The 24,163-nt window shown below is 42.2% G+C and overlaps 1 protein-coding gene across 4 annotated transcripts in view; it reads right to left on the reverse strand.

Moving 5' to 3' along the window:
• JMJD1C (jumonji domain containing 1C) overlaps window positions 1–20,573 on the reverse strand; it is a 306,723-nt gene extending 286,150 nt beyond the window's left edge. The window contains exon 1 of one of the 4 annotated variants that reach the window (XM_073353432.1): window positions 20,072–20,566. In XM_073353432.1, coding sequence (XP_073209533.1) covers window positions 20,072–20,230 — 159 coding nt within the window. In that variant the 5' untranslated portion in view covers window positions 20,231–20,566. Of the gene's footprint in view, window positions 1–20,071 lie in introns of all 4 variants that reach the window. The other 3 variants (XM_073353433.1, XM_073353434.1, XM_073353435.1) reach the window with 3 other exon arrangements.
• Window positions 20,574–24,163: the final 3,590 nt, after the last annotated feature.

Genomic DNA, 24,163 nt, shown 5'->3' on the forward strand with positions numbered 1-24,163 from the left:
CTGAGAACAAGAGCACTATCAGAGAAGATCACAGAAAGTATATGGACAAATTGGAGAGAGTCCAGCAGAGGGCAACAAAAATGATCCGGGGGCACATGACTTACGAGGAGAGGCTGAGGGAACTGGGCTTATTTAGTCTGCAGAAGAGAATAGTAAGGGAGGGTGGGATTTGATAGCAGCTACCTGAAGGGGAGGGTTCCAAAGAGGATGGAGCTAGGCTGTTCTCAGTGGTGGCAGATGACAGAAGAAGCAGCAGTGGTCTCAAGTTGCAGTGGGGGAGGTCTAGGCTGGATATTAGGAAAACTATTTCACTAGGAAGGTGGTGAAGCACTGGAATGGATTACCTAGGGAGGTGGTGGACCTCCATCCTTGGAGGTTTATAAAGCCTGGCTTGACAAAGCCCTGTTTGGGATGATTTAGTTGGGGTTGGTCCTGCTTTGAGCAGGAGGTTGAACTAGATGACTCCCGAGGTCTCTTCCAGCCGTAATCTTCTATGATTCACTTAAAAACCAGTAGTGCAGACACAGTAGCACAGTCATGCGCTCTCACTGAGCTAGCGTGAGTATGTGTACACAAGCCAGGAAATCACAGCCCTCCCTCCAAGCACAGACAAACCCTACAGGTAGGTCTACACTGCAATCAGAGGTGTGACTGCAGCAACTGTAGATGTATCTGAACTAGCTAGATCTAGCCAGCTTGAATAATACTACCAATGAAGCCATAACAACGCATCCTACAGCATAGGCTACCCTCTCAAATACATACCCAGGGTGCTTGGCAGGTTTGTACAGTCTGTGCTGCTGTAGCAGCACTATAATTGTTGTTCAAGCTAGCACAGGTATGCGTACACAAGATCCACTCTCACCTAAGACTGATGAGACTGTAGAACCAGATGTCCTGGTTATAGGACTAGCTGCTCCTCTCTGGTCTCTGAGTGTACCCCCTCTGGTGTCAGGACTGGTACCTTCACCTATCCCCAGGATAGAATTCCACAATTCTCTGACTTTCAGATCAAGCCTCAGACTACGGTATTCTGTTTAAACGCTGTTCTTACCCAAAAGGTCCAACTGAGTTCAGACATCTTCTCTTCATGCATCTGTGACCAGCTGTATCTAGCGATGGGACTAACTGCTTTTTTAAAACCCAAGTATAATTTATTCTTAAGAGTAGAAACCAGGGATGTCAAGTGATGAAAAAAATTGTAATTAATTGCACAATTAAAAAAATTAAGGGCGAGTAATCATGCTGTTAAATAGAATACCATTTATTTAAATAAATTTGGTGTTTTCTACATTTCCAAATATATTGATTTCAATTACAATACAAAGTGTACAGTGCTCACTTTATTTTTTACTGCAAATATTTGTACTGTAAAAACACAAAAGAACAGTGTTTTTCAATTCACTTAATACAAGTACTGTAGTGGAATCTCTTTGTCATGGAAGTTGAACTTACAAAATGTAGAATTATGTACAAAAAAACTTGTATTCCAAAATAAAACAATGTAAAATTTTAGAGCCTGGAAGTCCATGCAGTCCTACTTCTTGTTCAGCCAATAACTCAGACAAACAAGTTGGTTTACATTTATGGGAGATAATGCTGCCTGCTTCTTGTTTACGTCACCTGAAAGTGAGAACAGGCATTTGCATGGCATTGTTTTAGCTAGTGTCGCAAAATATTTATGTGCCAGACACGCTAAAGATTCATATGTCCCTTTGTGCTTCAACCACCATTCCAGAGGACATGCGTCCATGCTGATGTCGGGTTCTGCTCGACAACGATCCAAAGAAGCGTGGACCAACGTATGTTCATTTTCATCATCTGAGTCAGATGCCACCAGCAGAAGGTTGATTTTGGGGGGGGGGGGGGGGTGTGGTTCAGGTTCTGTAGTTTCCCGCATTGGAGTGTTGCTCTTTAAAGACTTGTGAAAGCATGCTCCACACCTAATCCCGCTCAGATTTTAGAAGGCACTTCAGATTCCTAAACCTTGGGTCGAATGCTGTAGCTGTCTTTAGAAATCTCACATTCGTACCTGCTTTATGTTTTGTCAAATCTACAGTGAAAGTGTTCTTAAAACAAACATGTGCTGGGTCATCATCTGAGACTGCTATAACATGGAATATATGGCAGAATGCAAGTAACAGAGCAGGAGACATACAATTCTCTCTCAAGGAGTTCATTCACAAATTTCATTAATGCATGATTTTTTTAACTAACCTCATCAGCATGGAAGCATATCCTCTGGAATGGTGGTTGAAGCATGAAGGGGCATATGAAAATTGAGCATATTTGGCATGTAAATATCTTGCAATGCCTGCTACAAAAGTGCCATGAAAATGCCTGTTCTCACTTTCAGGTGACATTGTAAATAAGAAGCAGGGAGCTTCATCTCCTGCAAATGTAAACAAACTTGTTAGTCTTCGCAACTGGCTGAATAATAAATAGGACTGAGTGGACTTGTAGGTTCTAAAGTTTTACATTGCACTCAAAAACAAAACAGTTATGTAACAAAAAAAATCTACATTTGTAAGTTGCACTTTCACAATACAGTACTTGTCTGAGGTGAACTGAAAAATACTATTTCTTTTGTCACTTTTACAGTGCAAATATTTGGAATAAAAAATAAAGTGAGTACTGTACACTTTGTATTCTGTGTTGTAATTGAAATCAATATATTTGAAAATGTAGAAACACATCCAAAAATATTTAATAAATTTCAATTGGCATTCTACAGTTTAGCAGTGCGATTAAAACTTCAATTAATTTTTTAATCATGATTAATTTTTTGAGTTAATCGCATGAGTTAACTGCAATTAATCGACAGCCCTAGTAGAAAAAGCATTAGCTAAAGATTTTTAAGATAGATCACACATCTGTGTTACCTAAAGGCTTACCATCCCCTGATGGTAACCTAGGCAGTCCTAACTTCTTCAGACAGCTGCAACAGGGTCCTTGTATCAGTCTCGTTCCCTTTAACTCTCTCCCCCCCACACCCTCCCTTGAAAATGTGCTCCTTTTTTAATCTGCCAGAGTCTGTGTTCCCAGGCTCTTCCATTGTCCCTCAACATCCCTTAAGTTTTAGCTAAATGGCATTTTATCTTGAGCCCTTCTTTCCTTTCCCCTTGTTTTTCCCAATAGCACCCTATTAAATTTAAACTAATATACCCATACAGTAAACATCCCAATAACCAGGTCAGCATACTGCATTCATAAATTACTGGACAGTATAAAATTGATCACATCAGGGTTCTTAAAAAAAAATTGGAGCTGAGAAGCACTAAACTATTGCAGACAATGCACCTCAGGAAGTCTGTCTCCCCAGTGGCTTCATATAGACACTGAACAAGAGGGTGGCAAGATGAGCCCCAAGATGTGAAGATTTTGGGGGAAAATGGGGATAACAGGCTCAGTTGCTGACAAGTTATATCAGTTATAAAAGACTTGGCTTTCATAGGTTGGGGGATTCGGGGAGGGAGGAAGGTGAAGGGTGCCAACTCACTAGTCAACATCCAAAACGTTAAGCAAAACTCAGTGAACACCAATCAGAATAGATGGATTATTTTTTTCCTCTCACTTGATGCTTCCCACTTAAATGCTTAAGATGGCTTACAGCCAATTGACATCCTAAGAAATTTGTCCATTCCTCTCAACAACGAACTCAGTTGTTACCATACTGAGGCAGACCAGGTTAATGTATGACTCAGCTATTCTGCTGGTCCTGATTGTTCAGATTTTGTGGCCAAAATGGAAGCCAAGAATTTTTACCTCAACCACTGCCATGGCACAGGAACAAAGATTCCCTGTAACATGTGATCTGAGTCACACAGAGCCTACCAGCACTCAGTTTTCTCCACAACCACTGATCAGCTGTATATGTCGACAACCTGTGAGAACGATGCAATCATCTAAATGTCACTGTAGTGGTTGTGAACTTGACTCAATTGTTCCTAAATCAGTGATTCTCAACCAGGGGTACATGTACCCCTGGGGGTATACCAAGGTCTTCCAGGGGTACATCAACTCATCTAGATGTTTGCCTAATTTTACAATGGGCTACATAAAAAGCACTAGCGTGGTCAATACAAACTAAAATTTCATACAATGACTTGATTATACAACTCTATATACTATACACTGAAATGCAAGTACAGTATTTATATTCCAATTGATTGATTTTATAATTGTATGGTAAAAATGAGAAAGCAAGCAATTTTTCAGTAATTGTGTGCTGTGACACTTTCATATTTTTATTTCTTGAGTTTGTAAGCAAGTAGTTTAAGTGAGGTGAAACCTGGTGTGCACAAAACAAATCAGACTCCTGAAAAGGTTACAGTAGTCTGGCAAGGTTGAGAACCACCACACTAGATCAGTATCAGAATTGCAGAAAATTGCACAAGGCATTCCAAGACCTCATTGAGCATTTCTTTATCTGAGCTCAGACATATGTTCACCACTTCAAAAGGAGAAACCTTGAGAACAACCTGGAGGAACTGGAAAAAAGAGACGAAGGTCCACAGTATGATTTCACACCTCATGTTCAGTCCCAATGGCTCAACACAGCCTAAAAAAAAAAAAACAGATTCAGAACGTATCTACTGCTATGAGTTGAATCAAACAACAGTAGAGCTTCACAGATATGAACACCAGAGTTACCAACTGACCGGTCAGCTACACATCTCATTTGGAACCAGAAATACGCAATCAGACAGCAGCAGAGACACCCCACCCCGCCCAAAAAAAGCAAATGCAGTACAGTACTGTATTAAACATACACTGCTAAAAAATAAAGGACAGTTTAAAAAAAATATTTCACAAGGTAAGGAAACTTTCTATTCTTGTTTAAATTAAAATTAAAATGGCTAAAAGCAACATTTCTCTTCAGTGTAGTAAAGTTTCAAAGTCAATCTTCAGTTGTACATTTTTGAAACCACCACCACCACGTTTTGTTCAGAGTTATGAACCATCTCCATTCCCAAAGTGTTCATAACTGAGGTTCTACTGTACTTGAGACAATCCCACGGTTTCAGAGAGGCCAAGATTGCAAACCCATTTCCTGACAACTTCTCATGGATGTTTAGCAGTTAGCTCAAGTTCAACTTGACTAAAACAGACCTCCATCTTCCCCATCCAAGCTCCTTCTCCCCTGCTTCTTCTCCACTATGGACAATACCACTATCCTGTTGTTCCGTCCCATATCTTAGGTGTTCTTTGACTCTGACATCTCTTCAAGTCTCCACATCCAAGCTACAACTAAGTCTTGCCATTTCTTTCTGCATAATATCTCTAAGATACGGCTTTTCCTTTCCAACTGCAGAGCTAAAACTCATACAGACTCTCATCTCAATTACTGCAGCATCTTCTTCTCTGGCCTTGACAAATATAATCTTGCCCTACTCATATCCATGTAGTGTGCTGCTACAAAGATCATTTTCCTAGCAATCCCTTCACTATATCACCCCCTCTCTCTGCATCCATTCACTGGCTTCTCCTTGACATAAGCTGCTTGTCTTCACTTTAAAGGCCCTTCACAACCTATCACCTCCCCACCCCACCTTTCAGCATCTCTCGTTCGCTATTCAGGAATCGACTCGCACCTCTGACCTGCCCACGAGACAAACCTGCATTGTCTACCTGTTACATTTTCAAAGAAGCATCTTTATGCTTTCTCCCATGTTGCCCCAGACTCTCACTTGGAAGGAGCTCCTCTTACATATCCACAAAGCTACCTCATTATCCCTCTTCAAATTGCTCGTTTGCCTTTATGCCTACAAAAACATGACAATAGTTGGGCTGCTTGTGCACAGATACTACTGCCTATCACGTGCTGATCTATTGTCTCATTGTTTCCTTGTATTCCTGTCTGGGTCTGTTGTCTTATTATATTGTCTTCTTTTTGTGACCTGGACCATCTTTTTGTTCTGTGTTTGTAGAACACCTAGTACAATGGATTCCTAGTCCATGACTAGGGCTCCTTGGTGCAACAAAAACAGTAACAGAGATGAACACTAATAGTATCAAATAAGTAGCCTCAGCAATTCTAATACCAGGCCTGACAGAAGTTCGTTATACATTCTGGAGTGTAATTATGTCCTCTGTTCACTATGTAGAACTCATAGATTTTTATCCCCAGATGTTGGATCATATTAAAGAAGTTCTGTATTAAAATCACAAATGAGTTTGATTCCCCAGAGTTTAAATTACTAATTAAGAAGTCTCTTGGTTTTTGGTACTGTTTCTCTCCCTCTCTAACAACAGAAACAGCACCCAGAGACTCCCCGCCCTTTTGTTGTATTAACAATTGTGATTAAAATAGAGATAGAGGATGTATGTGGATGGATGCTTGGTGTGGATAATAACTGAATGATCAGGGAGGTGCCAGCCTAAGAATCCAGTGTCCATCGGCTGAAGAAGGCGTCAAGTGGAAATAATCAGAGGACCACCCCCGGTGGGCAGACTGGAATCCACCCAACAGCCTCAAGAATGGGAGAACCAAAGAACAAGATAACATCTTGGAGCCGTCAGGAATGTGCTATCTGCTGATTGATTCAGCAACAGCATGATGAAGCAATTCCCATAGACTGGCATAGGAAGAAATTCCTATAAAAATAGACTCTAAAAAGTGAGAACTTTGGGGTCTGATTCTGCAAACCAACTTCCAGGAGCATCAGATGAGCATCTGACAAGGCCCTGCTCCCTCCTCATGTCCAGGCCACCTGGCCAGTGACTTGGCATGAGCAACTCTAAGGCTGGTAACTATGATAACCTTGCAGAACCTGTGTGTGGGTGTGGGTGTGTTTGAATGAATGTGAGAATAAATATGAGATTGAATGGAATGTTATAGCTATAACTAACTGCTTACTATGATTCTTTCTGTATTCACAATAAATGTGGTATTTTGCCTTTTTCCCTTTAATAAGATCCTGCTGGTTTTTATTTTATTGGTACAACACAGACTTTCATCGGAGACTGGAACAAATGAGTGCACATTTGGAATTGGGTATCTGTTACATTTCAGATCAAATGTAGAGTATAAACACACACACCTTCTCCTCAGCCTTCCTCCTTCTTCCATTCAAATGATTACATCCCTGACCAGAAAAGGACCAGCACAGTCAACAAAGCCACCACTTGATACTACAAGAAGTGCTAATGTCAACTCCATAACCAACCAAATTATCAGTAGTTGTCCACTAGCTATGTCTATTTACACTTAAATTGGATGCTATTTAGACAAGGTTTCTATGTCTCATTATTTAAAGGATGGAGCTGGTAGAACTATCAGATCACCTACTGAGGTGCAAAAAATAATGTTTGCGACGAGTTCGGAAAAGTTTTGCCATAGGAAGAAGCAGGAATGAGAGCTACGCTACTTGACGGGACCAAGTTAAAACAGTGTTCATGAATGGGAGCAGTTGGGGAAGAGGATGTGGGAAAAAGGTTTAGACAACTCCTCAGTTGGAGGTTCAGCAGCTGAAAGAGGAAAGTGGAAAGGCAGCATCAATAATTCCACTCCATGCTCTGAGGAAGAAAGTGATGCACTCTTCTTCAATCCATCCCCCATGCTGCAAGGGATGGATTGCCACCAATAAATCCTTTTTCTCCTCCTTACTCATACACTCTTATTGTAGAGATGCACATCACCTGCATTCTTCTACTAACTACCTTGGTGATTTGGCATTTCCAACACCAGAAGAGAAGAAAAAGAAAGTGAGATATGTGGAACTAGTTTTCATATTATTTCAAAACACTAGGTCCAATCATATTTACAATGTCTTTTGAAGTCTGAAAATGACTATATACATTGGTTGAAGATGCAAAAGCTCTTTCTAGCAAAATAAATTTATTCTACAGTTTATGATTTTCTTACTTTAAAAACTTAGCTGCCCAATTACAATTTAACCAACATAGAACAAAAATTGTTTCTGCTATAAACATATAGCAGATGCTCAATAACACTTCTTACAGTGAAAGTTATCAAATAATTTCAGTTAAAAGCTTATTTCACATGTTTATCTTTTTGCAAAACTCACTTTTTTAGATGAAAATTTTCATGCTTGATCTCTGCCTAATGGTAATTTTCTTTTAACCAAGATGTGCAAGGAAAATCCTTTCCACTAAACTTGGCAAGTATGTTCTTGTAAAACACGTCCCATCTTAAAAAAACTCTTAGAGCGATTCCATTCAGGGGGGATTTAGCCAGCAGGTAATAGGTCCAAGCTGCAATTGGGTCTGTGAGCCCCACCCTCAGCCACAGCAGGATAGCACACAGTTAATGCTTCTGGCCTGCAGTAGGGCAGGGTAGCAATAAGTCTACAGGCCCGGTGCCCTCAATTAGGGTGGGACCATATTCAGCTAATGGCTCTGGCTTGTAGTCAGGCAGAGCAGTGGGCAGTCTATATGTCTGAGGCCCTCAATCAGGGCAAGGCAGTAATCAGCAACCGCACCTCAAACCCCTCCTTCACCTCACACCCCAACCCCCTTCTGCACCCCTGCCCTGAGCCCCCTACCGCACCCTGCACCCCTCCCCCTGCTGCACCCAAGCCTGCCTTGAGCCCCCTCATGGACCCCAAACCCTTGCCCTGAGCCCCTTCCTGCACACCACAACCCCTATTGCACCCCACACTCCCTCCCGCATCCCTACCCCAGCCCTACATTCATGACCCTGCATGCCATTTCCCCACCCAGATGTGGCCCTCGGGCCAAAAAGTTTGCCCACCCCTGCGATAGAGACTCACTATGTAGTGGCAATATGGATGTGAACAGTATTCAGTTGACATTTTTAGGTGTCTTCCCTCCCCCACAGCCTTGCGGGCTATAAAGTTGTTTTTAAGTCAAAGGTCAGATACTGAAAAACCCATTCAATGTAAAAAAATACTGGTTACTGAACTTGATAGAGAAAAAAAATTATGACAAGCAGGGGCATACATGTACACTAAATGAACTCAATAGCTCTCCACTGTACATGAGGTGCATCCTATTTTATCTGTGCCAAGACGGTAATTATTATGGGCCCATTAACAAATATATCAATGAAAGTCAAAGCAAATTATATAGTATTTACAATTGTGCTTCCTTGGATATGGTTAAATAATCTTAGCTCTTACCACAGTGAAATACAAAACACTTCTGCAGTTCTTAATGCTGTACTTACATTACACAGCTCCTTCCTTTCCCAAACTGAGCTTCCAAGACTAGTTTTATACCCTAGAGTGTTGCATCATGCCTCCCTCTTAAATGGCACATACTCCTCTTCCTGACAGTGTATAAGTTGGACATGGCTTTAAAAATGGCTTTTGTGGATAAAGAGGACTTTATTAGACTGAGAAATATATTAAAAAAATGCATTTGAATAAAAGTACTACTTTGCATTCTGCTTTGCATGCATTTGTGTTTATCGTTTGTTATGGTTGTTCTTAATCTCCTTGCATTATCTGAGGGTTACGTGAATGACTCTAGACCTCACTTAGGTTGAGCTTTCAAGAGATCACCTAAACATCTGGTCATAAGGCCATAGCGTCTAAAACATTCTTCCACTATCTAGAACCACTAAAGAGACACAGAATACAAGCGTAGAGGGTTTTTGGATAGACTGAGATAAAGAACAAGGAAGCAATGGTTGCTACAAACTGACCACGACAAAAGGTACCGTCTTATCTCCTGTTGCCACTGTAGGCTTTTCTCCAATAGTACAACAGTATAAAGCAAACGTTTCCTACTGATATCCCAAAAATGCCTTTAACTTAAGCAGCAGCGGTATGTTTGGGGGACAGAGAAAGAGGGGATTGAAAGAAGCAAAACTTCTAGGTCGCTTTGTAACAGTGTTTCCCAAACCTTTAGGAGCTAAGCAGTCCCTCAAGAAAATGATGTGTCAGTGTTCTTCACTGCAAGGTCCACAAGCCAGTGGTGGCTCCTATCAACCCTAAGTGTGGCTCCCTGTCGATGGCAATCTCTGGTGGCGCAGCGGGGTTGCTGCTAAGGCTCCCTGCCTGCTCCAGCCCCATGCTGCTCCTGGAAGTGGCCATAACACCCCTGCAGTCTGAAAGGGTGAGGGAAGCAGAGGCCTCTGCGTGCTGACCCCGCAGCTCCCACTGGCCGGGAATGGGGAACTGTGGCCAATGGGAGTTGCGGGGGGCGGTGCCCGCAGAGAGGGGCAGCGCACAGAGCCTTGTGCCCCCCAGGGACCGCAGGGGCACACTGGCGCCTTCCGAGAGCAGCATGGTGCCGGGGCCACCCAAAGTAAGTGTTACCCTCTTCAATGGGCAGGTTCTGAATAGCTCTGCAGCATTAAGACCGGAAGTAGCATGAGTACAGCAGGCCCAGCTCTGCTGGACCAGCATTTCTCTTCCACAACGCAACCTGCAGTCTCCTGCGACCAGTCCCCCATACCCACTCTGCACCCCAAGTCCCTGTCCCAGCCCTGAGCCCCCTCCCAGAGCCAGCCAAAAAAACCCAAGAGACATACATGCTTTGGAAGATAAGAACCAAAAGCACACTTTCGCTCATCCAGTTTTTAAATTAAGTTTTGCATTATTCTGCTCTTAAAAAGTTTACTCGAATAGGTGCCTTTTTAATTCCATATATTTTTCTGGTTATTATTTTATAAAAGGAGTATTGTTTTATTGTACACGTAGACTTTTGTTTTAGTTAAACAAGTGGCTCTGTAACATTACCTCATTAAGTAGTAGTAAGCAATGTGTTAATTTAGTAACTGATGTGGCTCTCACACTGAAGGTTTTTTGCCAAAGTGGCCCCCGCTTTAAAAATAGTGAAGAGCACTGACGTATGTCCTTCTTCAATCTCACTATGTGCCAGTAAAAGGACTGCCAGTCTTAATGTATACATCTACACCAGTTAGTCTTTCCGTATCTCCTCAAGGGGTCAACCCTACACTTTGGAAAAACACTGATTTATAGACCCACAAGCTTGTCCCTTCTCCTTATTATCCCAGGCCACACAGCTACAAAAGCAACATTTTTATGTTGTGCAACCCTGCCTTGTGTTGCACTATAACCACTCTGATTTTCAGTTGAAAGTAGGTATCAATACCATTCCTCCCAACAAGTGAGTCTTCGACATGAGAGGGCTTTGAGGATGTATCTAAATACTATCAGCTGTAGCATATTCTGCCAACAAAAGCACAAAAAGTTGTCTGGGCAGAGCTAGGCTTAATTGTGCAACTGGTGGATTTCAAAGGACTACTGGGAATCTTATATCTGTAATACAATCTGACAAATATAAAGCACACCACACACACACATACAGAAGAGTCTTTAGAAGAACTAACATATGTAGTCAGTGTTACATACAGAGAACTCTCAAGAGCAGATGAAGTTGTAACAAACAAGTATTTGTCCAGCAAATGGCACCATCTAAAATAGATGGGCACAAAACCTTCAACCACAGGAAAAAGGTTGGGAGAGAGTTGTTTCAAAAGGAATCTTTACTAATGCTCCTATTACTGCCACTTCCCATTCTTCCCTTCCTCCTCGCTGCTACCCCCACCACACACATTGCATTCAGGTGCTGAACTGGGCCAGCAGGCAATGACTCAGAAAAATGTTCCTTTTCCATGGGACTAAAATATTGAGCTTCAGAATTTAAGCTTACATTGTTTACAAAACAGTCTATATCCCTTACAAGTGCAAAACTATATCACCTAACAAGGACAATCCAAATGGAACCAATTCAGTAATGCCTACCTGAGATTTCAGACATCCTAATAAGGGGTTTACTCTGAACCCTAAACTGTGGTAATTTTAACGTCAACATTGTTGACAATTTCACTACTGATCAGGGTACGCCAGGAAAAAGAGAATCAGATTATGAAGATATGCACAATCACAGTAAGTAGCATAATGGCATTCTAGCATCATAAGTGGCTGGAGCTTGACTACACCATTTCCCCCCGCCCCACACACACACACACACCCTCAATCACGCAGATTTCATAACTATTCTCCCAGAAACATGTCCTTTCAACTACAGTACTACATTGTCACTATATACACTTCGCATTCTCATTTGCCAAGAATATCTTCCTTCCCTTTTTAAAAATAAAATAAAATAATGGTATCCTAAGGATAAATGTCACTAATTTAATTGTATCACAAAAGTACTGCTAAAAGTCAAACAGACATTCCCCTTAGTAATCAACAAGCTTCTGTATTTTCATTTTACTCTGAAAGACAGTAAGCGTGGAATAGAACCCAAATATTAATGCAGAACAATTTTGTTAATATAATTGATAAAAATATTTGAAAAAAGTGAATGGAAAATAAAAAATACCAACACATATTCCTAGGTGATTTTTTTTTTCCAGAATCTCACCTCTCATTTCAAAAAGAAAAGTCTCCAGCTGATATAGTTCATGTTTTCAAACAACCAATTACAACTGATGCAGAATCATCTGTCCGTTTGTACAGAACATGTAGCTCAAGAAGTGAATTGCACATTCATCTCAATAGGTGTTAATCCAAATTCAATGATAATGTACTACTACTTCCATGCATTGAGTACAGTATGAAGTAATGCAGAGTCTCCTTGTACTGACATTTCACTGGAGATACATCTACACTTTTTACGGCAGCATGCAGAGGACATATTTATATCCCTGGTAAGCAGGGGTGTAGACAGCATGGCTTAGCCAAGTACAGTGCAGACACACACCTGAACCCTGTGGGTAAGTACCCTACACGGTTCTCTACACACCAAAGCAGTGCCTCCCCTGTATTCACTGCTATTTGTAGCACTGTAGTCTTTCCCTGCCACAGGGAAAGGCTCTAAATAGCTCTCTGTTGAACTTTTCCCTGATACAGGAAAAGGCTCTGGCAGGGAGCAGGGAGAAGGAAAAGGTTCAGCAGCTCTGTATTGCGGGAGCCTTTCCCCTCTACCTCCCCTTTGCCAGAGCCTTTCCTTGCCACAGTGAGAGGCTCAAAACAATCGGAAGCTGCTGGAGCTTTTTTCCGCTGCCTCCCCCTATGACAGTCCCATTGACACACGTAGCTACATACCACAGTGTGGACACAGCCCGCTTTTCACTGAGGCATGTAGATACACATACCCTACATGCTTCCACCAGCGGAAGGAAGTATAGACATAGTCTTTGTTGCCATGAGAGGTGAACATGGGAGAGTACCACCACTAATTTTTCCCATAGTCCAGAAGGAACTACATCCAAACAGCACAGCAGGGCATCTGATCCCCACTGAGGGAGAGCCAAGCCCAAGGAACCCAGCAGAGCCTGAAGAGCACAGATTTTGAACATATGTACAATCTACAAAGAGGAACATCTCATTTTGACAGCTATTTGGGAGCAGCACTTACAGGACTACCACTACTTTCCCTCCTTTCGTGCCTCTCAATTTGCGCCCCTCCCCAGTTTTTTTAGGGCATGCTCCTATGTTTGAATTTTTTGCTGTGGTTAAGCTGTTAAATTACCTAGTGGCCTTTCAAAAATGTATTCACCGCTTTGTTAGTGACAACAGAAAATAAAATGAGCTTCTGAGAAGAGCTGTGGTGACAACAGCAGACCCAATCCTCTACCTCTATTGGGGAGGGGGAGCAGTAGGAGGAAATGTTTCCTTATCTTCCCCCACTCACCCAAAAATAGATGACATTTGCTTTTATCCATGGGGGCATAACACAGTGAAACGTACAGGAATCTTGTCAACTTCATTCTTGTGGGACAAAATGCTACGGAAGCTAGAAACTACCCAAACCCTGGTTAGCTTCTGAAAAATCACTTGGGGGTGGTAACAAGAGCAGGAAGAATTGTAATCATCCCCACATTCCTCTTCAGACACTAATCAGCTAAGGTTAATACAAAAAAAAGATGCATCTCTCCTCACATCCCTCCACCAGATCCAGAGACAGCACCCTAGTGCAAGGGTCTCAAACTCAAATCACCAGGAGGGCCACATGAGGACTCATACGTTGGCTGCGTGTCCCCATTCCTGGCCAATGGGAGCTTCAGGGGAGGTAACCACAGGCAAAAACAGCTCACGGAGTGCTCTGCTCCCCCTCCCTCTGGGCCGCAGGGAAACGGTGCCCGCCACTTCCCAGAGCAGTGTGGGGCCCTCAGCACCACGGAGTTAGCAAATCCGCAGGACGGATCCAAAGCGCTAAAGGGCCGGATCCAGTCCGGGGCCATAGTTTGCTCACTCCTGGCCTGGAGGTAGGCTGGGGCTGCAGCGCGCTGGGGAGGGGCCGGGGGGAGCTTGGCAGGCTGCAGGGAAGAACCCGGCGGGCCGCCGCATGTTTGAGACCCCTGCCCTCGTGGTAAGTTTAGCACCTCTTCCCAAGAGCTGATTTGAGACACATACTAGGCTTCTCATGGCAAAGCAAGAAGAGAAGCTTCCATCTTTTGTAGTATCCTCTAACAGGTGTCTAGTACATTTTTCAAGTCTTACTAACACAGATATCCATCCTCATCTAGGACATATGACACTGCTACATAGCACATCCATAATCAGACCAATATTAAAGAAAACTGAGTTAAAGTCCTGAAGACTTTTAACCACAACCTTACCCAATTATGTTAGCAACCATCAAGCTATTTGATATTGTTTTACACTTGTTTTACCTTGCACAACTGGCTTTAAAACTAGGATTCATTGTCTGCTCTGTCCAACATTAATAGTTTTTATTTGAAGTTCTTCCTGCAATTGACACTTCCAGTATATTGATAATCCAAATCCCCTCACATCTCAACAGCTGTTAATTTTTAGAAGTCAAACTTAAACAAGGAAAAACAAAATCAGATTCTGACTTGTGTTATGTAAATTCTGCTTTAAAAAAAAACACTTTCCTCAAATACTCCAGATCTCAACTTACTTTATTAGTAAGTTTAGTAAAAGACTCAAATGCACGACCCTACCTAAAATCAAAAGTGAAATGCCACACTGACACATGGCAAACACCATCACATTCACAGAAATCTGCTTTTGAACTTTCAAGTACAGCAAAGTTATCGTCCATTAGGAAAAGTGAGCAAAAGAGCAGAGTGTGCATAATTTAGAGGAACACGAAAGTCTGGGGGTATGCATGTACTAGAGAACCTATATGGGCATGGCTTGAGAGCTGTAGCCATGCCAGTATAACCCAGTAACATAGATGCAACCTACACCAATGAAAGGGTTTTTTCCTTTGGTGTATGAGGAACACAACCTCCCCAAACAACAGTTGCTATGTTGATGGAAGCATTCTTCCATCAGCCTACCTGTATCTACACTGGGGGTTAGATTGACATAGCTACATCACTCAGAGGTGTGGATTTTCACACCCTGAAAAACAGTGACATTGACATAAGTTTTTAAGTGTAGACCAGGTCTGGGAAAATACAGCTTTGTGTATCATGTAGTCATGCTTACCCACATCTTTAGCAAAAAAAAAAAAAAATTCTGCTCAAGAGCATTTCTACAAGATGCCTTTATTTTTAAATTTCTATAATTCTGTGTCCTAATCAGGTTTACATTTTATACTACAAAATTTTGTACATTTGTATTCTGTTAGATACACTGGAGAGGATAAAGACATGTAAAGCCCACTGCTACTCTTCAAGAAACTAATAGAAAATATTAATTTCAACACCTTTTTTTTCCACATACCACTGGACATGAGAAACAAAAAAAAATGCATGTTTACAAGTTCCATCAGAATTGTTATTGTACATTTTCCCCAACAATGTTTTGTAAATTATTCTGTAAATACCAAAGTCACAGAAAAAAACCTCTACATGCTTAAGTAGTACTTTTACAAATCTTTGGAGGTACTCTCCATGCCCTCCCCACAAAGAAATGAAATGTTTTCCTTTAACTTGCTGTCTTATTTGTTGCCTTGGTGATATATACAGAAAGTTACCACATCTGCTTATCTTAAAGCACTATTCCCAGGAGACTCAAGTTACTGGATTTCTTGATTTCACTGTTGTCCAACATTCCCATATAGAAATGTTACCAAAGTATGTTGGTATACTAAATGCACAGCTTTAGAAATCAGGAAGAAACAAAAACCAGCAGATTTCACTATAAATCTTATTATTAAAAAATTATATATTGTAGTGAAAGACTCTCTCGCATATGACCTTTTTAAATAGGCAACACTCACCATTAAAAATTTATTTCCTAGTTTCTCATGTGTGTAGAGAAAAATATTTTTCAATTAGGAAAAATTAGACTGCAAAGACACAAAGACTGGCAGAACTCAGGGGCAAATGTCATTGTATCAAAGAACTACTTTTAACTTTAAGTTTATTATTTTTTTAATTTGACTAGATGTCAGATTGACAGTGTGCCTTCAAATACATACTTTCTACAGTAACAGAACTTGGGAAAATAAGTATATTTACTCTCACGGACATCATTTTCTGTTCAATCCTGCTAAAATTGATTCAACGAGTGTTCTGAAAACTGTGCCCTGAAAATCAGCTGTTACTTGTCAGCAAATAGCTCTCTCTTGTAGAGGTAACCTACACTGACCAAAGGAGGGTTTTCTGTCAGTGTAGGAACACCATCTCACCATCTCTCATCATCTGTTACGGTGTTGACTCCACTTCCTTGCGACCAGCTGCTTCTGCAGGTTTACAGAATCATCACTACTGGAGCAGCAGTGGCTCCTCCTTCTGGTGTTCTGGTCCCTGAGACCTGCCTCCCTGCTTCTCAGAACTGCAGAACACCATCTCCTTGCACTTCCATGCCCAGAGTGAGAGTAGAGGGTTCAGTGAGGACATATATTTGCTGAACCCCCCTCCTTTGGAAAATTCTGGTTGCCCCTTTGTAGACTCATAGGAAGTAGGATGGCCCTTACCCTGTTTTAAATCTCACATAGAAATTTGTTTCATTAGGTCAAGACTGAGAATTTTGAAGCTGCGTTTAATCTTTTTTAATTAGCTATTTAAAACTGATTTGATTTCTTATCAGTAAATACAGAAATTTCAATTACACAGAAACATTTTGGAATTTAGCTATAAACAAAGTAATCATTTACATTTCATGAAGCACATCAGGCCTTGAAAATTCATTTGTCCACTTGTTGGTAGCGACTATAGAACAGATAGCAGTGTATGAAGTTTTCATTTCAAAAATTTTCTGTGTCCCACATAACTGCAAAAGGTCATACAAATGTGAATTGACACAGTGCTGTCTTCTTGAGCCCCTGGACAGCTCTAGTGCTTCTGCAGGGTTCACAGCTTACAGAAGGTAGGCCAGCCCGAAATTGATAAAACTCATCAATCTAATTGTTACTATTCACAACACAGGATGCAGTGATGAAATTACCAAAAAGCATTTCAATTTCACTCTGCTAATGAGCAGCAGCAGGATCTGGAGCTATTCACAGGGAGGACCACCTAAAATGGAGGCTGTGGAAGGATTAGAAATGCAGCCAAATGGTAGTGGAGCCAGGGAAGACACAGACATGCCCATTGGAAGAGGGGTTTCATGTATTTCAAACACCAGCTCAGAGGATTGGCCTACATTTAAGACATATGTTTGGCATAGCTACATTGGTTAGAGGAGTGAAAAAAGCCCTCTGATCAACATAGCTATGCTAACCAAACCTCCAGTGTAGACACAGCTTTGACAACAGAAGAGGGCATCTGTCTATGGAGCTACTGTCCTTCAGAGAAATGGTGTTCCTACAGTGACAGAAAACCCTCCTTTGGTCAGTGTAGGTTACCTCTACAAGAGAGAGCTATGCCAGCATAGGCTCAGCAGTGTAGAACTACTATGAGACATATTAATTACAACTGTAAAGAAAAAATAAAAAAAAATCAAGGTGTGTGCCTAACCCACATAAACAACCCTACAGTCTTGCTACTGCAACCTTTGTTCTTTCTCTTCCTTCTCCCCTCACTCCCCACTTGGTTCTCTGTGTTCACTTGTACCTTATCCCTAAATTGTAAAACAGGTATCATGAATTCTGTAAGCACCTAGAGAGAGGAAGGATAGTCCAATGATGTGCCAGTCTGGGACCTAAGAGACATGAGTTTAATTCCCAGCTCTGCCACAGACTTTGTGACACTTTATAGAAGTCACCTTATTCTGTGCCTCAGTTTCCTGTCTGTAAAACAGGACACGAGGATAAATACATTAAAAGATGAAGACTTAGTAATGTGCAATAATAAGACTATGTAAATATTTACAACAGATAGCAGCTAGCATGTTTTGAGCAAAAGATAAATCCCCTTTAAAAAAAAAGGGTCTTTAGACAGCACTTTCCCCTATTCATCACAGTTTTGTTCCTAGAGTTTACTAATTGGTATAAGAGTCTGGCTAGTAGCAGTTGGCACATTTTTCATTGTGTTGCGCAATATGTTTATATTTCCATAATTAGATATATATTCTCCAAAACTACCTTGTAAATGTGTTTTTAAAACATATTCCTTATATAACATACATCTATAGAACTCTATGGTGTCATACAAAAACAACTGATATCAGAAAAACTAAGACAATGACACAAAGTTTGAAAATTTAAGACATTTCACAAAGAAGAGGAAGGGACAAATGACATACAATTGTGAATTCAAGTATCTAAACTAGAAAATCTAGTAACTATGGTAATGACAACAGCGTTTTAGTGTAAATACTTCTACTTATACAAATAAAGCTAAACCCTGGGATGAACAAAGGCAAGCACAGATTACTTTAGCAGACCACGGTTTCCCCACCACCACCACATGAAGCAATCAATAACCTCTAAAACAACAGATATTTTGGTTTACCTGATTTTTCATATAAAAAAAGGAATTACAGTTATGACAGTTTTTAAATCTTGAATTGCTGTACTATATCAACAGCACTAGGGAACTGCACAACGCAGTTTGCTGATTTTCTGTATGTACAGAAAGAACTTATGTAGTCATGATATTTAACCAAGTGCACATTTAGATGTGCAACATAACATAAAAATGCATCAGTACAATTGCAATAGTACCAATGCATATATTTCTAGAATCTGGAATTTACAAATAAAAAGATGAGTTCTCTATAGCACACAAACTCCATTTTACATATTATGTATTCATAACACTAACCCAAGGAAATCCTGCTTGTGTTTTTTCCCCCAGCAAGAATGTGTCTCAACACAACAGAATATACCCTTGCTTGTTCTCTCCCTCCACGCACATTCCTACACCCCTTAGGAAAACACTTACAACACCACATACAGGGAAAGGAAACAATTCAACATAATCTTTTATTATTTTTTATCACAACAGTATTTTTAAACCAGTCACTTAACATTAAATAAAAACAGCTTTTACAGGCTATTGTACTATGAATATTCAAGCTTAGTAAAAAATAATTGTTTCTTAGACCTGTCAGATGAAAAGGATGGTTATTTTCACTCCACAGAGAAGCTAAGATTCTACCACTTCTCAGTAAAATATAAATTTGAAGAACTAAAATGATCAGAATAGCAGCCATATCTTCCATGCAAAGAGAATAAGTCTAATCAATGCCACCGCCTCTGTCGTCCTCACATATGCTAAACACATACACAACACAAGCCTTCCCATTAAAATCAGGGGTGTCGATCTCTCTAGGGAAGCGAAAGAAACCTTTACCCCAATCTCAATCCCCAAATTACGGCAGTTTCTTGCTACTGCATTCAGAATAATTTCTAGGATTCGTGATCTACGTCAACCCGATTGATTCTCCACCACACACCACGGTGTGTGCAGCAGGGAGAAGAGGCTGACATGCACTTCCATGCTACAGAGAGCACAGGGGGGCTGTGTGTTTACCACTGCACTCCGTACCCCACCTTAGGTGCCTAGCGAGAGGAAAAGACAGGCTGTGTCATTCCCTCTTGTCTGCAAGCAGAAGAGGTGTCCTGTGACCACTCCCACTTCTGCTACCCCTCACACCGAGCAGGGCCCCAGCTCGGGGGAACGAGGACACCCCGCTGCCCAACCCTCAGGATCTGACTGACCAAAGCCCCACAGAGAGAGCTGGCGATGCCTGCGCCTCCCCCCTCGGAACCCCCCCAACGCCTGCTGAGCAGCGCCCCGCGGGGGTGACCCGGGCCCCCGGTCGCGCAGAGGGAGCAGGGTCTGGGGCCAGCCTCTTACCGCCAGCTCGGGGCTGTGCGAATCCCGGTGGGACACGGCGCGGATGACCCCAGCGCGCCAGCGCCCGCTCTCCCCGCGCTCCGGCGGCTCCTCTTCGGCGCCCCCGACACACAGGAACCGCTTCCCCACCAGCTCCGGCCGCGTCTCCACCACCGCCATGGCCGCCGCCGCCGCACAGGCACCGCACCAGCCGCCCAGCCCTCTCCTCTACGGGCCGCCCATGCCGAGAGCCCGGCCGAGCCGAGGGGAGCGGGGCTGTCTCTGCGGCTGGCTGCGTCCGTCCCCCTCGCCCGCTCCGAGCCGGGCGCCCCGGGCAGCTCCGCCGCCGCGATCACCCTGACACAAACACACGGAGGGGAGGGGGCGAGGGGAGCCGCTCTCTCACCGCCGCGCTCCAGCCCCGACCACTCCGCCCACGCAGCCCACTACCATGGAGACCGACACCACGCGCCGTCTCCCTCCGCCAGACAGCGCGAGAGGGGAGGGGGCGGGAGGAACTCCTGCTGCATGGGAAAGAGTCCGGCCCCAAAATTTGTTGCTTTGCTGGAACTGAGCATGCTCAGTAACATCAGCTAAAGCCTCTGCCCTCCCTGGGGATTGCAGACTGCTCCCTGCTGTTAACAGGGGCAGAGGGGTGAATCGGCGGGGGATGGGCAGGGTCTGTGCGGGGACAGACGGCTGCATGCAAGAGACAAGCACGGGCAGGGGAACGGGGGTGGGGGGACTGAGGGACACAGTCGGGGTCGGAGCCGGGGTTGAGAATGGGGTAGGGGCGCTGCCAGATGGGTCCGAGGGGAGCCCCTGAGCTAGGGAGGGTCCCGGGGGTCACCCGGCCAGGGCAGGGTGAGCTGTCTCCAGGGGCTGCAAAAATAGGGGGCGGGGGACAGGGGGGCTTTTTTTCTCCCCGGCAGGACGGTGCCGCTCAGCTCCCGCTTCCCAGGGCTGTGTTCTTAGAGGCGTGGTGCCTCCCAGTGCCTCGACCCAGCAGCGCTTCCCCATCTGGTGTGATGCATTGAGCTGCTGAAGCAGACTTGATTTAATCAAATACTTGACATACACCCCCTCTGAAAATTATACTTGTCTTACTTGTTTTTAGTCCTTAAAGAAATCCCTTACCCATTTATATGTCTGCATAAAGCCTCATAGCAGTTCACAAATGTGTCTTTAACTATTACTCTCCGTGCTTGAATTGCACTGCCTTTTTCTTGAAATCCACTGTAAATGTAGGTTAATGCCTCTTTACATTATTTATTTGTAATATGTTATTTTGATTCCTGTTAGTACTTAATCATCTACTTTTCTAGAGATGGATCAGATGTCATTGTGCTATTTAATTGATATTTTTTAACACCAAATACTCATTGAAAACATCAGTAATTTCCAAGACCTTCCACAGTCACATCTCACACTGTTTCTGGTATAGCACTTCGTATTTGTATGGCAACATGAGTTTTTAGTTCTAAAATTTTGTTCTTTTTTTCAGACACATTTGCACTGTAAAAGTGATAAAAGAAATAGTATTTTTCAATTCACCTGAGACAAGTGCTATAGTGTGATCTCTTTATTGTGAAAGTGCAACTTACAAATTTAGATTTTTTTTGTTACATAACTGTTTTGTTTTTGAGTGAAATGTAAAACTTTAGAGCCTACCAGTCCACTCAGTCTTACTTCTTATTCAGCCAATCACTCAGACAAACAAGTTTGTTTACATTTACATTTAGATAATGCTGCCTCCTTCTTGTTGACAATGTCACCTGAAAGTGAGAAAAGGTGTTCGCATGGCACTTTTGTAGCCAGCATGGCAAGGTATTTACGTGCCAGATATGCTAAACATTCATATGCCCCTTCATATTTCAATCACCATTCCAGAAGACATGCTTCCATGCTGACGATTGTTTTAAAAAAGTGTTAATTAAATTTGTGACTGAACTCCTTGGAGAAGAATTGTATATACCCTGCTCCATGGTTTTACCCACATTCTGCCATATATTTTGTGTTATGGTAATCTAGAATGATGACCTAACATATGTTGTTTGAACACATTCACTGGAGATTTAACAAAACACAAAGAAGGTTCCAACATCAGATTTCTAAATATAGCTACAGCACTCAACCCAAGGTTTAAGAATCTGAAGTGTCTTCCAAAATTTGAGAGGGATGAGGTGTGGAGCATGCTTTCAGAAGTCTTAAAAGACCAACACTCTGATCCAGACACTACAGAACCCGAACCACCAAAAAAGAAAATCTATCTTCTGTTACTGGCATCTGACTCAGATGATGAAAATGAACATGTGTCGGTCCACACTGCTTTGGATTGCTGTAGAGCAGAACCCATCATCAGCATGGACGCATGTCCTCTGGAATGGTGATTGAAGCATGAAGGGACATATGAATTTTTAGTGCATCTGGCATGTAAATATCTTGCGAAGCTGGCTACAAAAATGCCAGGAGAACACCTGTTCTCACTTTCAGGTGACACTGTGAACAAGAAGCAGGCAGCATTATCTCCTGCAAATGTAAACAAACTTGTTTGTCTGCAGGATTGGCTGAAGAAGAAATAGAACTGACTGAACTTATTGGCTCTAAAGTTTTACAGTGTTTTATTTTTTGTACATGATTCTACATTTGTAAATTCAACTTTCGTGATAAAAAGATTGCACTATAGTACTTGTATTAGGTAAATTGAAAAATACTATTTCTTCTGTTTTTTACAGCACAAATATTTACAATAAAAAATAAATATAAAGTGAGCACTGTACACTTTGTATTCTGTATTGTAACTGAAATGAGTATATTTGAAAATGTAGAAAATATCCCAAACTATTTAAATAAATGGTATTCTATTCTTGTTTAACAGCATGATTAATCGCAATTAATTTTTTTAATTGCATGATTAATCATGATTAATTTTTTTAATTGCTTGACAGCCCTAGTAAAAAGCCTTACTAAAATCAAGATATATCACATCTACTGCTTCTCTCCTATTCACTAGGCTAGTAATCCTGTCAAATAAGGAAAATAGGTTGGTTTGGCATGATTTTTTTTTGACAAATCCATTCTGTCTATTCCTTATAACGCGGTTATACTCAAGGTGTTTACAAATGGATTGTTTGATAATTTGTTTGAGTATCTTTCCACGTATCGAAGTTCGGTTGAGTGGTCTATAATTCCTGGATCCTCTTTGTTCCCTTTAATAGAGACCTAGGGCTAAGTTTTCAAAGGTTTAGGTGCGTACGTTCCAATTTCAGGCTCCAATGCAATTCCCAAAACTCTTGCCAAACCCTTTAGGCACCTAAGCTCACTCAGTGCCTACATTTTCAGGGTAAAATTTCCTTCAGTACCTAAGTTTCTGCCTCTGAGCATGCACCTAAGCTCCAGAGCAATTCACAAACCAGGGCAGACTGCAAGGGAGGCAATGCTTACCTGGCACGTAGGGCCCAATCCGGGAGGTGTGTGCAGAAGCTGCCTACTGGATTGGGTCCCATTCAAAATCTGGCTGGAGGAGAAAATCTGTTACCCTATGCTTTGTAACTTCCAGCCCAGTGGTTAGAACACTCATGTGGGATGTGAAAAATCAAGGTTCAATTCCCCCTCAGACAACAGGGAGAAAGGATTTTAATAGGGTGTCTCCCACATTCCAGGTGACTGCTCTAACCCCTATGCTAGAAGTTACAAGGTGGATACCACCTCCTCCTCTGGCTGTTTTGTGTAGAGTTAGGCACATGCCTATCTCATTCTCTCAAGAAACAGCTTAGGCACCTAAGCAAACTGAGCCCTGGTCTACACTAGGACGTTAGGTCGAATTTAGCAGTGTTAAATCGATGTAAACCTGCACCCGTCCACACGATGAAGCCCTTTATTTCGACTTAAAGGGCTCTTAAAATCGATTTCCTTACTCCACCCCTCACAAGTGGATTAGCGCTTAAATTGGCCTTGCCGGCTCGAATTTGGGGTACTGTGGACACAATTCGACGGTATTGGCCTCCGGGAGCTATCCCAGAGTGCTCCATTGTGACCGCTCTGGACAGCACTCTCAACTCAGATGCACTGGCCAGGTAGACAGTAAAAGAAACCGCGAACTTTTGAATCTCA

Source organism: Lepidochelys kempii, chromosome 7, assembly GCF_965140265.1.
Source record: "Lepidochelys kempii isolate rLepKem1 chromosome 7, rLepKem1.hap2, whole genome shotgun sequence".
NCBI lineage: Eukaryota > Metazoa > Chordata > Testudines > Cheloniidae > Lepidochelys > Lepidochelys kempii.